Source organism: Anguilla rostrata, chromosome 14 (assembly GCF_018555375.3).
Source record: "Anguilla rostrata isolate EN2019 chromosome 14, ASM1855537v3, whole genome shotgun sequence".
Classification (NCBI taxonomy): domain Eukaryota; kingdom Metazoa; phylum Chordata; class Actinopteri; order Anguilliformes; family Anguillidae; genus Anguilla; species Anguilla rostrata.
In genome coordinates this window covers 38,931,140-38,946,139 of record NC_057946.1, presented here as the reverse complement: position 1 = coordinate 38,946,139, position 15,000 = coordinate 38,931,140, and the positions used below count along the sequence as shown (strand labels likewise).

At 51.8% G+C, this 15,000-nt stretch overlaps 1 protein-coding gene across 1 annotated transcript in view; it reads left to right on the top strand.

Moving 5' to 3' along the window:
* The window catches only part of LOC135239416 (pappalysin-1-like), an 88,638-nt gene that overhangs the window by 11,963 nt on the left and 61,675 nt on the right, over positions 1–15,000 (top strand). Inside the window, exons 2-6 of the mRNA XM_064308053.1 lie at positions 1–165; positions 6,803–6,948; positions 8,266–8,559; positions 9,899–10,091; positions 10,882–11,003. The exon at positions 1–165 is cut by the window's left edge and continues 904 nt beyond it. Of these exons, the coding sequence (XP_064164123.1) occupies positions 1–165; positions 6,803–6,948; positions 8,266–8,559; positions 9,899–10,091; positions 10,882–11,003 (920 nt within the window). The remainder of the gene's footprint in view (positions 166–6,802; positions 6,949–8,265; positions 8,560–9,898; positions 10,092–10,881; positions 11,004–15,000) is intronic.

Here is a 15,000-nt window from a genome sequence, read left to right as displayed (position 1 = left end):
CTACTGCCGCCGGCAGCGGGCCGACTGCCCGCCGGGGAAGGCCGGGGACGGCGTCTGCGACCCGCAGTGCAACGGGGACGGCCACGCCTACGACGGCGGGGACTGCTGCAACCCCAACGTCACCGACGTCACCAAGACCTGCTTCAACCCCGCCTCGCCGCTCAGGTGAGACCGCCCCGCCCCCTCACTCCCCCCGCCTCGCGGCTCAGGTGAGACCGCCGCCCCGCCCCCTCCCCACTCCCCCCCCCGCCTCGCCGCTCAGGTAAGACCGCCCCGCCCCCTCCCCTCTCCCCCGCCTCGCCGCTCAGGTGAGACCGCCCCGCCCCTCCCCTCTCCCCCCGCCTCGCCGCTCAGGTGAGACCGCCCCGCCCCCTCCTCACTCCCCCGCCTCGCCGCTCAGGTGAGACCGCCCCGCCCCTCCCCTCTCCCCCGCCTCGCCGCTCAGGTAAGACCGCCCGCCCCCTCCCACTCCCCCCGCCTCGCCGCTCAGGTAAGACCGCCCCGCCCCTCCCTCTCCCCCGCCTCGCCGCTCAGGTGAGACCGCCCCGCCCCTCCCCACTCCCCCCCCGCCTCGCCGCTCAGGTGAGACCGCCCCGCCCCTCTCCCCCCTCACTCCCCCATCTATCAATGCCCGGCCCATTTAAAATGCAGTGGGTCAGCCCCGCCTGTTAAAAAAACAAAAAAATTGAAAGGTTTTTGGGTCTGATTCTCAAATACTTTGTTATTGAGGGGTTGATTTTCAGTGTAGATGATTCACACGTTTGGCATTTAGCCCCTCCCACTCTGCCCCTCCGGCCCCTCCCCCCGCTCGCGCCCCCGCAGGTACAGTGCTGTGGAATGCGGTGTTTGCTGTGCGGCCGCGGGCGGCTGTGACTCGCGTTCCCGCGGCGACGCAGGTGTACAGCGCACGGCAGGGGGGTTCTCGAGCGTGGCGTTTCCACGGAAACGAATTACCGTCATCCAGGGCACCTTATATGGGGCAGGGGGGTTAAAAAGCTTTGGGAATCAGAGGAAATCCAATGCCACCCTGCTGCATAGTACGCTCTATCAGCGTCAGTATATTACAGTACATCGTACATTATAACCATTCAGCAGATGCTCTTACTTCGTTTTACACACGATCCATTAATGCTGCCGGATATTTACTGAAGCCGTTCAGTAAGTAAGTTTAAGATTAAGCAGTGCCCCACCTGGGAATCGAACCTGCAACCTTGAAGTTGCAAGCAGTTACCTAACCCATATCTTTTTCCTAAAAAAATAGTAGTAGTAGTAATAATAGTATTAATAGCAATAATAATTGTAATAATAGTAATAGCAATAATAATAGCAATAGCAATAATAATAGTAATAATAGTAATAGCAATAATAATAATAATAATAAATGTATTCATTAATGAATCAAAAGTCAGGACGCTTTGTAGTACATGCTTTACTGGTTTATTCTTAAGCTTTTCTCCATCTGGCAGCTGTTCCTGGCTCTTTGGCTATTTACACTGACTTGACAATATTGATTACAGTCAGAAAACAACTATGCTGGCCCTGAAGGGAAGGGATTTATACACATAACTCACGCCCTGGAAAACAAAGACCAGTTCCTAGAAAGACACAAAGATGGACCGAGAGAGACGGAGAGAGAGTGTGAGAGAGAGAGAGAGACAGAGCGAGAGGGGGAGAGAGGGAGAAAGTAAAGGAGTGAAAACGAGGAATGGAGAGATGGGAGAGAGAAGCGGAGCTTTCCAGCTGGTTGCTTATTTTCCTTTGGGTTCTGGAATGTCTGGAAGTCGTTGCCACGCACTGCATCACGAACATGACTTTACATTCCTTGCTGATTGTGGAATTCTGTGCGGAGCGGGGCCAGGGGCGCAGGGTTGTGGGGGGGGGGGGGGGGTGGGTGGGGGTTGGGGGGTAAGGGTGGGGGGGTGGAGGGGGGCGGGTGTTGTCAAACCTGCCGTTTAGATTGCCCCGGCCCGAGAGCCTGTTCCTGCCTAGACCCTGGGAGGTTTTGGCAGTTGTGGGTTCCGGGGGCGGGGGGCGAGGGGGGGTGGGTGGTCCCCGGTGGTCTCGAGGCTTGGAGGGACCCCCTGTGTGCTCATGATCCTGCGCTGGGACACCGGTGTTCTGCATTCTGCATTCTAACTTCTGCTTTCTTCATTCTAACTTCTGCTTTCTTCATTCTATGCACTTCTGCTTTCCTTTACTTCTCTCATTCTAACCTTCTGCATTCTGCCTTCTGCATTCTACCTTCTGCATTTTCTGCATTCTAACTTCTGCTTCTGCATTCTTTCGCATTCTGCTCTCATCTCCTTCTGCTTCTGCATTCTACCTTCTGCATTCTAACTTCTGCTTTCTGCATTCTACCTTCTGCTTTCTTCATTCTAACTTCTGCATTCTAACTCGTTTCTGCTCTCTTCTCTTCTACACTTCTGCGTTCTCTTCTACCTTCGCTTCTGCATTCTTGCATTCTTCCTTCTGCATTCTACCTTCTGCTTTCTGCATTCTACCTTCTGCATTCTGCCTTCTGCTTTCTGCATTCTACCTTCTGCTTTCTGCATTCTACCTTCTGCATTCTACCTTCTGCTTTCTGCATTCTACCTTCTGCATTCTGCCTTCTGCATTCTACCTTCTGCATTCTGCATTCTACCTTCTGCATTCTAACTTCTGCTTTCTGCATTCTACCTTCTGCTTTCTGCATTGCCTTCTCTCTGCATTCTACCTTTGCATTCTGCTTCTGCATTCCTTCGCTGCTTCTTGCATTCTAACTTCTGCTTCTCTTTCTGCATTCTACCTTCTGCATTCTGCATTCTGCTTCCATTCACTTCTGCTTTCTGCATTCTACTTCTGCATTCTGCTTCTCTTTCTGCATTCTACCTTATTCTATCTGCATCGATTCTACCTTCTGCATCTACTGCTTCTGCATTCTACCTTCTGATTCTATTCTACATTCTGCTCTCTCTGCTTTCTCTGCATTCTGCTTCTTCCTTCTGCATTACTTCTGCTTTCTGCATTCTAACTCTTTCTGCTTCTGCATTCTGCCTTCTGCTTCTGCATTCTACCTTGCTTCTGCTTTGCCTTCGCATTCTGCCTTCTGCTTCTGCTTCTACTCTGCATTCTTTGCATTCTGCATCTACCTTCTGCTTTCTGCTTCAATTCTGCACTGCTTCTGCTTCTGCATTCTACCTTCTGCATTCTCTCTGCATTCTGCCTTCTGCACCCTTCTGCTTCTCATTCTAACTCTGCATTGTCTACCTTCTGCTTTCTGCATTCTAACTTCTGCATTCTGCCTTCTGCATTCTGCATTCTAACTTCTGCATTCTGCCTTCTGCTCTCTGCATTCTACCTTCTGCTTTCTGCTTCTACCTACTGCCTTCTGCTTTCTGCATTCTGCCTTCTGCTCTCTGCATTCTACCTTCTGCTTTCTGCATTCTACCTTCTGCATTCTGCCTTCTGCATTCTGCCTTCTGCTTTTTGCATTCTGCCTTCTGCATTCTAACTTCTGCATTCTACCTTCTGCATTCTAACTTCTGCATTCTGCCTTCTGCTTTCTGCATTCTAACTTCTACCTTCTGCATTAAGCATTTTAAGTTCAGCGTTTTGTGTTCTGACAGCTGACGTGAGCACTGTGCACTGTTTACTGTCACCTATCATTTGGTCCTGCAACCAGTTGGAACCAGTCAGGATTCTCTCCTTCTCTCTCTCTCTCTCTCTCTCTCAGTGATTCCAGGATTTAAAGATGCAAACAGGCCTTTTCAGCTATATCCGCAGGTATCCAGTGTTGCCAAGCCTTTTCGGAAAAAAAAAGAACAGGACCCCGCCCCCGTTCATAAATAAGGATTCAGAATGCCCCCCCCCCCCCCATGCACATTCACTCTCACTGTGTCTCATGTGTTTACGCGGGCCCGGCACTGCCTGAGAATGTGTTACTTTATGGAGAGAAGACAAGTCCCCTCCTGGAGATCCGGCCGAATCCCCCCGCGCCCCCCTCAGCTGCGCGGGGCTCCCCCGAGGGGAGCGCCTTCGCTTCCGAGAAGAGAGCCCAACAGGACCCCGTCCCGCGCCGTTCCCCGCCCACCTGTCCGGGGTCTGTCGCAACCGCGTTTTTAAAAATAAAAACCGCCCTCGGCCCACTCTCCTTCGCCTGGCGCTTGCTGCTGTTGCCGGGAGATCCGTGGGGTTTGTGAAGCGGGCGCGTGTGCGTTACGGTACTTTGAGTAACGTGCTCTCCAAACTCTTCCCTTAGCTGGAGGCATGAGCGTAGGTTTTGGGGGGGAGACAGGGAGACGCCTCACCCTCGACGTTTTCGTAGGAAGTTGTCCCTTGAATAGCTAGCTAGTGCGCTTGCGAGACGTTTGACTATGTGAGGCTTCGCAGTCCTGCTGTATCTCCCCCAAAGTTGAAATTAAGCCTACACATATGCCCGGCGGCCATTTTAGGACAGAGACCTGACCCTGTGAGCCGTGGTTGGTGGGTGGGCAGGGTCTTCCGGACCTTTCTTTTTTTTTTTTACCGTAACCTCGGCGTGGTGTAGGCGCGAGCCGATCGGCGCGCCCGCCGCAGTCACGCCCGTCCCGCGCGTGGTTTTACGCCGAGCTCTTTCCCCGTCTCTCCGTCTCTCTCTCTGATGTCACGTTTAAAATGGGGCCACTTCAAAGGAGGAGTGCTGGGGCTCCTCCTCTGACCCTTTCGAGCAGGGGCATACATCCCCCCCCCCCCCCCCCTCCCCGGCCTGTAAAACCTAAGACATTAAGGGCTCCTCCTAATGGGGGATCACGGCGCTAAGACACGCCCCCTCTGCGGCTCCTTCCGAAGCTCGGCCAGCTTTCCGGGATCCCCCGCGGCCAAACTGTGGCCCCTGTTAGCCCCGAAGGCTGCGGTTAGCGGCCAGCGCGCACACGCCCCGGTGACCGATGAGGTCACCATCGAGGGGGTTCCGGGCTGGCGGACAGGGGGCGGGGCCTAGCGGTCGGGCTCGCGGCGGCGCTGGCACACACCACGGTATGGGCGACCCCCCCGTCGGTCGCCGCGGACACGTTTGCGGTCCGAGCTCCGCGGTCCGATTTCCGTCTGGCTCTCTGTCCCCGGGCCCGTGGAAAAGAGGCTGACCCGAAGCGGGACCCGGGTGGCGCCGGCCCAAAACGATGGAAACGCTCGGGCTGCAGCTGGCCGGTCCCGGCGATCCACCTGACCCCCCCTCGCTCTCAGATGAATTATCCCGGCGAATATTTTCCGGAGATGTAATGAAATTCCATCCCCAGACGTCGGAAAGAAGTCGGGAGAATGGCATCCCGAGTTCCAGCAGGTCTGACGGGAGTCTGCTTTTGATAACGCGCCCCCACCCCCCAGCCCCAACTCCACGTCCCTTCTAGAAGCTTCTCTGTGGGCGTCTCATTTGTGCCGTACTCTCAGAAATCACGGTACTGTGGGGGAATGTTTTTTCCCTTTCAGGAACAAATTTACGAAATTTGAAAGTACAATAATCTGTTTGAGTACTAATAAATCTGCTGAAAATTCCAGCTTAAACCAGCCTGGTCAAGCCGGTTAAAGCTGTGTGTTTTCGACACTTCTAGCTGGTCAACCAGCTGTTCACCAGCTGACCAGCCTGTATAGTCAGCTAGTCCACCAGTTGACCACCAGCTTGCTCTGCCAGCTTGACCAGCTAGAGGCCAGCTTTATCCAGCTAGAGAAAAGCTTTGACCAGCCAGCTGGTTTTATCTGGAATTTTCTGCAGGGAAGTAAGTTTTTCAAGCAAAAAAGGTACAGATTAGTCATGTAATGCTGGCTAGGGGTACAATTTTCAGATGGTACAAAGTTTTCACCTTTTTAAGCACTTTTTTTTAACCTTTTTTTCTGAGAGTCCAGTGAATTTAATAGAAGCTGTTCTTCAGCTGTGTGATCCACTGACTCACTGCTGCTCTCACTGGGCCCCTACTGACACCCACATCATATGACTAAGGTTTGCACCCTCATCACATGACAAAGGTCTCCTGGCTGGTGCCAATGGGGCAAGTCTTCCTACTGACGACTTGGTCCACTTTTCCCTGACAAACACATTTCACATTTCCCATGGTTTTTGTGAATTTGTCTATATCAATTCCATAAGTTTGATGGTTAATAACCTTTTTGTACCAGGTAAAGATCTTATCTGGAAGAGTCATTCACTTTTGCTGGCAGCTAACGGTGACTCTCAGCAGATTTAAATATCCTGTTCGCTTCGTCTTTTGACCGAACGTCTGTACATTACATTATCCAAAAATGTTTGGTAGCATTCCTCTCCCAGATCCGATTCGCCCTTTTTCCCCTAACGTTCAGAAAATACCGACGAGAACCCCAGACGCGTGTAACTTTCGACCCCGAGCACCGCTAAGTGATGTGAGGCTCGACCGGCGGAAGCGGCATGTAGCGACAGACAGGCGCGCTAGCTCGCTCCGAACGCGCTAGCCGCCGCACTGCGGAGAGCTTACCGCCGCCCTGGCGCGATGGCCGCGTTGCCAAGACCACCAGCGGCGGCGGCGGGCTTTGTTGTGAAACGTCTCCCACGGCGACGGGGCGGGCTGGCACGAGGCGCGCGTGCGCGTGGGAGGTCCCGTCAGGCTAATACAATATTTGATAATATAATATATTCCCCCTGTCCTTCCCTAATACGATATTGGCCAAACACAGTAAACATTAGCCCTAATGAAATAACGTCCTGGAGCCGGGGGCCGGGGGGGGGGGGGGTGGTCGGTTGGGGGGTAGTCTGTGAGGGGATGGAGGGGGGCGAGGGGGCTCTGTTGTAACGGGGTAATGAATCCTGTCTCCACCCCAGAGCGTATTTGGACGTGAAGGAGCTGAAAGACATCTTGAAGCTGGACGGCTCCACGCACCTCAACGTCTTCTTCGCCAACTCCTCGGACGAAGACCTGGCGGGAGTCGCCACCTGGCCCTGGGACAAGGAGGCCCTCACGCATTTAGGTGAAAAAAGAGGGAGAGAAAAAGTAAAAAAAAAAAAAAAAAGGAGTAAAAAAACACAGAAAGGGTCAAATTTGTGAGGTTTGAAACTGATGAGAAAGACCGAAAGTGACGTTCTGCTAGGGGGTCTGATTGTGTCTCAGCTGTTAAGGAGAATTAGCTGTGACTGCGTTTGTGGAAGGCTTTGAATTTAACTTCATGTTTGCAATTTTAGATAGTTTTTTTTTTTTCATCAGAATTTTTTTGTGTCTCTGTGGATGTGATTGGTTTGGTGTGTGCATGTGTCTTTGTGTATGTATGCAAGTATATACATACGTGTGTCTGTGTGTGTATGTGTGTACGTGTTGGTGTGTGTGTGTCCATGTGAATGCTTGTACCCGTGTGTGTGTGTGTGGGTGTGTGTGTGTCCATGTATGCATGCATGTGTGTGTGTGAGTGTTCATGTATGTCCATGTGAATGCGTGTATCTGTGTGTGTGTGTGTGTGTGTGTGTCCATGTATGCATGCATGTGTGGGTGTGTGTGTATGGTTGTGTGTGTATGGTGTGTGTGGGTGTGTGATGGGTGTGTGTGGATGTGTGTGTATAGGTGTGTTTGGGTGTGTGTGTATAGGTGTGTGTGGGTGTGTGTGTATGGGTGTGTGGGTATGTGTGTGTGTGAGTGTGTGTGTGGGTGTGGTGTTGGTTTTGGTGGGTGTGTGTGTATGGGGTGTGTGTTGGGTGTGTGTGGTGTGGTGTATGGGTGTGTGAGGGTGTGTGTGTGTGGATGTGTGTGTATGGGTGTGTTTGGGTGTGTGTGTATAGGTGTGTGTGGGTGTGTGTGTATGTGGTGGTGTTGTGTGATGGGTATGTGTGGGTGTGTTGGGTGTGTGTATGTGGTGGGTGGTGTGGTGTGTGTGTGTAGGGTATGTGTGTGGTGTGTGGTTGTGTGTGTGTGTATGTGTGTGTGTGTGTATGGGTGTGTGGTGTGGTGTGTGTTGGGTGTGGTGTGTATGGGTGTGTGTGTGTGTGTGTGTATGGGTGTGTGTGTTGTGTGTGTGTGTGTGTGTGGGTATGTGTGGTGTGTGTATGTGTGTGTGTGTATGGTGTTGTGGTGTGTGTGTGTAGTGGTGTGGTGTGGTGTTGTGTGTGGTTGGGTGTGTGTGTGGTGTGTGTGGTGTGTGTGGGTATGTGTGTGGTGTGTGTGTAGGGTTGTGTGGGTGTGGTGTTGTGGTGTGTGTGGTATGTGTGTGTGTTGGTGTAGTGTGTGGGTGTGTGTGTGTGTGTGTGTGGGTGTGTGTGTGTGGGTGTGTGTACGTAACCCTGTCCTTTGTGCTTTGTAGGCGGGATTGTGCTGAACCCCTCCTTCTACGGAACGTATGGCCACACCCACACCATGATCCACGAGATCGGCCACAGCCTGGGGCTGTACCACGTCTTCCGCGGGATCTCCGAGATCGAATCCTGCAACGACGCCTGCCTGGAGACGGAGCCGTCCATGGAGACGGGCGACCTGTGCGCCGACACCAACCCCACGCCCAAATACAAGCACTGCCGGGACCCGGAGCCTGGCAACGACACCTGCGGGCACTGCCACTTCACCCAGACGCCCTTCAACAACTACATGAGCTACACGGGTCAGCTGCTGCACCAGCATGCGCATACATATATACACACACATCAGTTAACACACCCGACATTTATTACACACTACATATATATATACAGCTAACATTACCCATACATATACACACCAACCTATATACACACATACAGTATACACACACAAACACATATATATACACACATACAGTATATATACACAAACACATATATACACACACATACAGTATATACACACACAAACACATATATATACACACATATATACACACACATACAGTATATATACACAAACACATACATACACACACATACAGTATATACACACATACATATATACACACACACACATATATATACACACATACATATATATACACACAAACACATATATATATATACACAAACACATATATATACACACATACATATATATACACACACATACATTATATATACACAAACACATACATACACACACATACAGTATATACACACATACATATATACACACACAAACACATATATATACACACATACATATATATACACACATACACATATATACACACACATACATTATATATACACAAACACATACATACACACACATACAGTATATACACACATACATATATACACACACAAACACATATATATACACACATACATGTATACACACACAAACACATATATATATACACAAACACATATATATACACACATACATATATACACACACATACAGTATATACACACAAACACATATACACACATACACGTATACTATATATACACACATACACATATACACAATCACACATACACATATACACACACATATACATATATACACACACATACACATACACATATACACACATACACGTATACTATATATACACACATGCACATATACACACACATACACGTATACACACACAAACACATATATATATACACACATACACATATACATAAACACATATACATATAAACATATATACACATACACATATGCACATACGCACATGGAGGGACACACGCACACACGCATGCATGTGTGCGTACATACACACTCTTACCAAAACACACTCAAAAATGTGCACACACACATGCTCACACACTCACACATGCTCACACACATACAGACACACACAAACACAACCGAAGCAAAGTTCATTTTCAACACCGGTATTCAGCTACAGCTGCTTGTGTAAGAAGAACTATAATGCACACCCCCCTTTGCCTCTCTTCTCCTCTCCCGCTTTTTTCCCTCTCTTTCTCTGTCTCTCCGTCCTTCTCGCCGCTCTGACGTTCACGCGCTTCCCTCTCTCCCTCCCCCCCGCGAAGACGACGACTGCACCGACTCCTTCACGCTCAACCAGGTGTCCAGGATGCACTGCTACCTGGACCTGATCTACCAGTCCTGGCAGCCCGACAGCAAGCCGCCGCCGGTGCCTCTGGCGCCCCGTGTGGTCGAGCAGGAGAACGACGCCCTCACGCTGGAGTGGTTTCCACCAATCACGGGACAGTTCTACGACAGGTGAAAACGAGCAGCGCATTTTCCGCTGGGGCTGGAAAACTCTCTGCGTTTTTTGTCTACTGCTCTTGTTTCATCCAAAAAAATCTGCGGCCAGATCTGTCCGCATGAGTGAAAATATATTCATCTGGCCAATGGTTTTCCGTCCAAGTGGCATTTTTACAAAAACAAGGAGCGGCAGCTTAAAAATATAAAGAACTCAAAAACAAAGTCCATCGTGGAGGACTGCTGGTGGGAAATAATCTCACAAGGAGGCATACAGAGCGGACACAGGAGGTTCTGAGGTCCAGGTACAGGAGGTATTGGGGTCCAGGCAGGACTATAACAGGTACAGGAGGTATTGGGGTCCAGGCAGGGCTATAGCAGGTACAGGAGGTATTGGGGTCCAGGCAGGGCTATAACAGGTACAGGAGGTATTGGGGTCCAGGGTTGGCTATAGCAGGTACAGGAGGTATTGGGGTCCAGGCAGGACTATAACAGGTACAGGAGGTACTGAGGTCCAGGCAGGGCTATAACAGGTACAGGAGGTTCTGAGGCCCAGGCAGGGCTATAACAGGTACAGGAGGTTCTGAGGTCCAGGCAGAGCTATAACAGGTACAGGAGGTTCTGAGGCCCAGGCAGGGCTATAACAGGTACAGGAGGTTCTGAGGTCCAGGCAGAGCTATAACAGGTACAGGAGGTTCTGAGGTCCAGGCAGGGCTATAGCAGGTACAGGAGGTACTGAGGTGTGAGCATGGCTATGTTTCAGGAACGTATCTAAGTTGGTTGCTGTCTGTGTCTCTTGGTTTCCTAGAGAAGTGGGATCTGTGTGTGATAAATGCACAGAGGGGCGGGTCCTCCTGCAGTACGCCTCCAACGCCTCCTCGGCCCGCCCCTGCGCCCCCTCCGGACACTGGAGCCCCCGCGAAGCCGAGGGTAAGCCCCGCCCATCACGCTCGTAACCCCACCCACATTTCACACCCTGGCCAATCGCAGCCACCTGCACTTCTCAAACGCTGTCCAGTCGTAATCCCGGCCAACGTTACACACCTTGGCCGATCGCAGCAACTGCCACATGGCACACACTGTCCAATCACAGGAACTCCCACCTCCACACAGTGTAATTATAACCCCTCCCACACTGCACATCGTAGCCAATCACAACCACGCCTGCTTTACACAGATTGGCCAATCAAAGCAACTCCCACCTCACACACACTGTCCAATCATAACCCCTCCCACAATGCACACCGTGGCCAATCACCACAATTCCCACCTAACACACTGTCCAGTTATAACCACCGTGCTACCCACCCAGACCAATCATCGCTGCTGATACATCTGACACAGTCCACTTCACTCACCATGTGTGCTGACACATTTTAATGAGCAGGGAAGCAAAAACATGGATAACATTTTACAGAGACACGGTCACAAAGACCCTCCACAACACACACAGGCCTGACCCCCCCCCCCCCACCCCAAAAGAAAAAACAAAACACTCAAACACTGGCGAGAAGAACTCCCTGCTGGGGAGAAATATCAGGAGGATCCCATCCTCCTGTGGTCGACCCCAGGTCAGCAGTTAAAGTTAGCGTAAGTGCTAAAAGGGAGATTGTAGGGGATAACAGAGTAAATAATCATTGTGGTCGAGCAGATTTTGACCTGGGGTATGCACTGCGTAGGATATCGCGTGCCTAAGGAATGTTCTTGCGTATGTTCTAAAATGTAATTTGCTGATGGCACTAGTTGTATAAAGAAAATATGCAGGCGGTATTTGAGTAGACGCTCAGCCAGATGTGTCTTGTCGATGCGACGCGCCGTACGGTCTGGCTGAGGAGGGAGCAGGTGCTGACAGGTGCCCCGACGCGCGCGTCGTAAAACGTTTACGACCACGCAGACCGGGAACAGCTGCCTCAGGACGAACGACAGGGCGGAGAAACAAAACAAACCAGTCTGGGGTCAAAACCCAGGAGGAAATGGCCCCAGACGTGCGCTAGCTCTGCCGCTTAGCCGCCGCGGCCCGCAGGAAGCCGTTCCCTCGGCAACACTCCGCCCCTTTTGTCCGCGCGGAGCCCCGAAACTCCGCGAAACATAAACACGCTTTGACGTGTGATGGCCCTCGCATGCCGTGCGGTCTGTTTGTGTGAGAGGACTGATGCAGCGCAGGGCTGGCTGCTGTGCCCTGTAGGTCAGGGGTCAAGGGTCACGGGTCAGGGGGTCAGCAGGTCAGCAGGTTTAAACCAAATCTCCTGATGTACTGAAACTCCAATATTCTTTAGCAATTTATTCAATTAGCAAATCCTTTCCTCCAAAGTGACTAATAAAGATAACATCAAAGAAGCGTAGAAATTTGGATTTCCTTTGGATAACGTGGTGACCTTTGGTGACCCTGGACCTTCACGAGCCGGGATCAGCGGTTGACTGGGTGCTGCTGGGAAGGGGTAAGTCAGCCCGGAGGACCTCCCCGTTTCCTTGTTTCCCTGTCAGACCTCAGAAACACGTTTTCCCCCGAACCGCCCCGAATTCAGCCAGAGCCGCGTTCGAGCGTCGCGTGAGGCTCATCGGTCCCGACGGACGCGGCGAGACCGCCGCCAATCGAGAGTGCGGGAGCGTGCCGTCATCCTGTTTCTCAGTCCGTCTGGCGAGCGGGGGCCGGGGGGGGGGGTCTGGTCGGACGGCTCCTTACTCTCCGCCACGGGAAGCCGTTCGGGGAGAACAAGACCCCGCGAACGCCAACAGCGCCGTGACGCGGCGCGGCGTGATTGGTTCGTAAGCCGTCACGTGATCTCAGTCACTGATGACGCTGTAGATACACCCACCGCGATGCTCGTGAATCCTGAATCCGCTGTCCAGGCTACTTTTACTGAGTTAACTGTCAGTAATCTATGCGATTGTTCAGATCTGTCGTGCGTTGTAGGGCTGGGCGATATATCGCGGTGATAATTATCGAGTGCAATAACGGTCGTCGCCACCGTGTGGTGTACCGCCTTTCTTTTCGGCCTTTTTCTCTGTAATTATACCTGACAACCACGCTTTTGGAGGCCGCGTGAAACGCTTTTCGGAAAAATAAACGTCACCTATCGCTTGACCGTAAGACAGCCAGCAAGGCCTCGCAGCTTCCGCGTGATTGGCAGAACCACATCACATGATCACACGGAAGCTGTGCGACCTTGCTGCCGATTGGCTGTCTTGTCTGTCGACACCCAAAAGGCAACAGCGGTTACGTTTTCCTCCGAAAGCATTTTACACAGCCTCTTTAGCTGTTTAGTAATGCTTCAGGTATAATTAAAAAGGAGAAGACAAAAGAAAGGTGATATGCCGTACGGTGGTGAAGGTCGCTATTGCATAATCGATAATCATTGTTGTGGTTTATCGTCCAGCCACAGAATGGCGGTGTCCCCAGCATAGAGCTCTTCCAGTTTCAACGCTCTACACCTACGGCAAAGCAACAAGTCCTCCCTGTGCATTGGAGTGGCTGTTCAGTGGCTCCAGGAGGGCGCTAACAGACTGCTAGCGTTCAGGCTGCTAGCGTTCAGGCTGCTAGCATTCAGGCTGCTAGTGTTCAGGCAGCTAGTGTTCAGGCAGCTAGTGTTCAGGCAGCTAGCGTTCAGGCTGCTAGCGTTCAGGCTGCTAGCGTTCAGGCTGCTAGTGTTCAGGCTGCTAGCGTTCAGGCTGCTAGCGTTCAGGCTGCTAGCGTTCAGGCTGCTAGCGTTCAGACTGCTAGCGTTCAGGCTGCTAGCGTTCAGGCTGCTTTGGCAGCGAGCGGCAGGGCTTGTAGCGAGCTGCTCTTGGACTCCCGGTCCGTCTGTCCGTCCGTCACCGCCCGGCGCGAGGTGTTCGGCAGCGCGGAATGTCGGCGCGGGGAACGAGCGTTCCGGAGGGGGCCACGCTCCATAGAGAGGCTCCGCCCCCCCCCCCCGCCCCCCCGCCCCCCGGTCTGCCAGAACGCTTTCAGTACCTCTAAAGCCTGCCCGGTTTTTTTTCTCTTTTTTTCGCCCGCTGGCTCGTCAAGCCGCTTTTGTCTGGAAGAATAAATTACACCGTTTAAAAAAAAAATAATAATAACAGCAACGACAACGAGAACAGCAAAATGTCTCCCTCGTCCGTGGAAATGATTTAATGTTTCAGTCAACGAGTGCAGAGTTTACACAAAACTCAGACGGTACTGAAATGAAACCAGCGCCTCTCCTACACACTGTGCTTCTTCAGTTTGGCGTCCTGAGGAAGAGACCGTAAGGGACTGCGTAGAGACGAATGACGATGATAAAACGAAGAATTGCAATTATTTAGCGCCATTCGCAACCTCAAAGCAGGGGGGGGCGGGGGAGGAGTTTCCACATTTATCAATTACCAGCTCCGTAGCGACAGGGCCAGTGGAATGTTCCGGAAGGAGGCGTGAGGAGGTGTTGTGCCTTCCCTCCGGGGGTCTGCCAGATTTGCGCATGGCGGCGCGACAGGCCACGCCCCCTTTGCCCTCGCGTGCCCCCGACCCCCCCCCGCCCGCGGGCACGCCCGGGCACCGGGCACCTCGCCCGGGGAGCCAGGGGCAAACCAAATAAAAGATTTACTCTAGCCCAATTACAACCGGCGCAGACGGGCAGCGGCGCTCCGGTGAGGTCACAGACGAAGTGAGGTCATAATGAGCAAAGCGCTTCATTAAGGGGAAGGAGATGCCGGCGAACGTAGAGGGGATTGTGCCTCTCCTGGGGAGGAAGGGAGGGAGGGAGAGAGAGAGAGAGACGTCTGGGCTTTAGTTCCTCCAGAGCTTCTGGTTGTAGCAGATTGAGAAGGAGACTCGTGATTTAGTGATCTAGAGAGGAGGCATTTGGTTATTTCTCTGGCAGAAAAAAGCATTTATTTATTCTGTGATTATAGCTTCATACTCCAGCCTTGCTTTTCAGGTCTGGTGCTCTGGCTTGACTGACCTCAG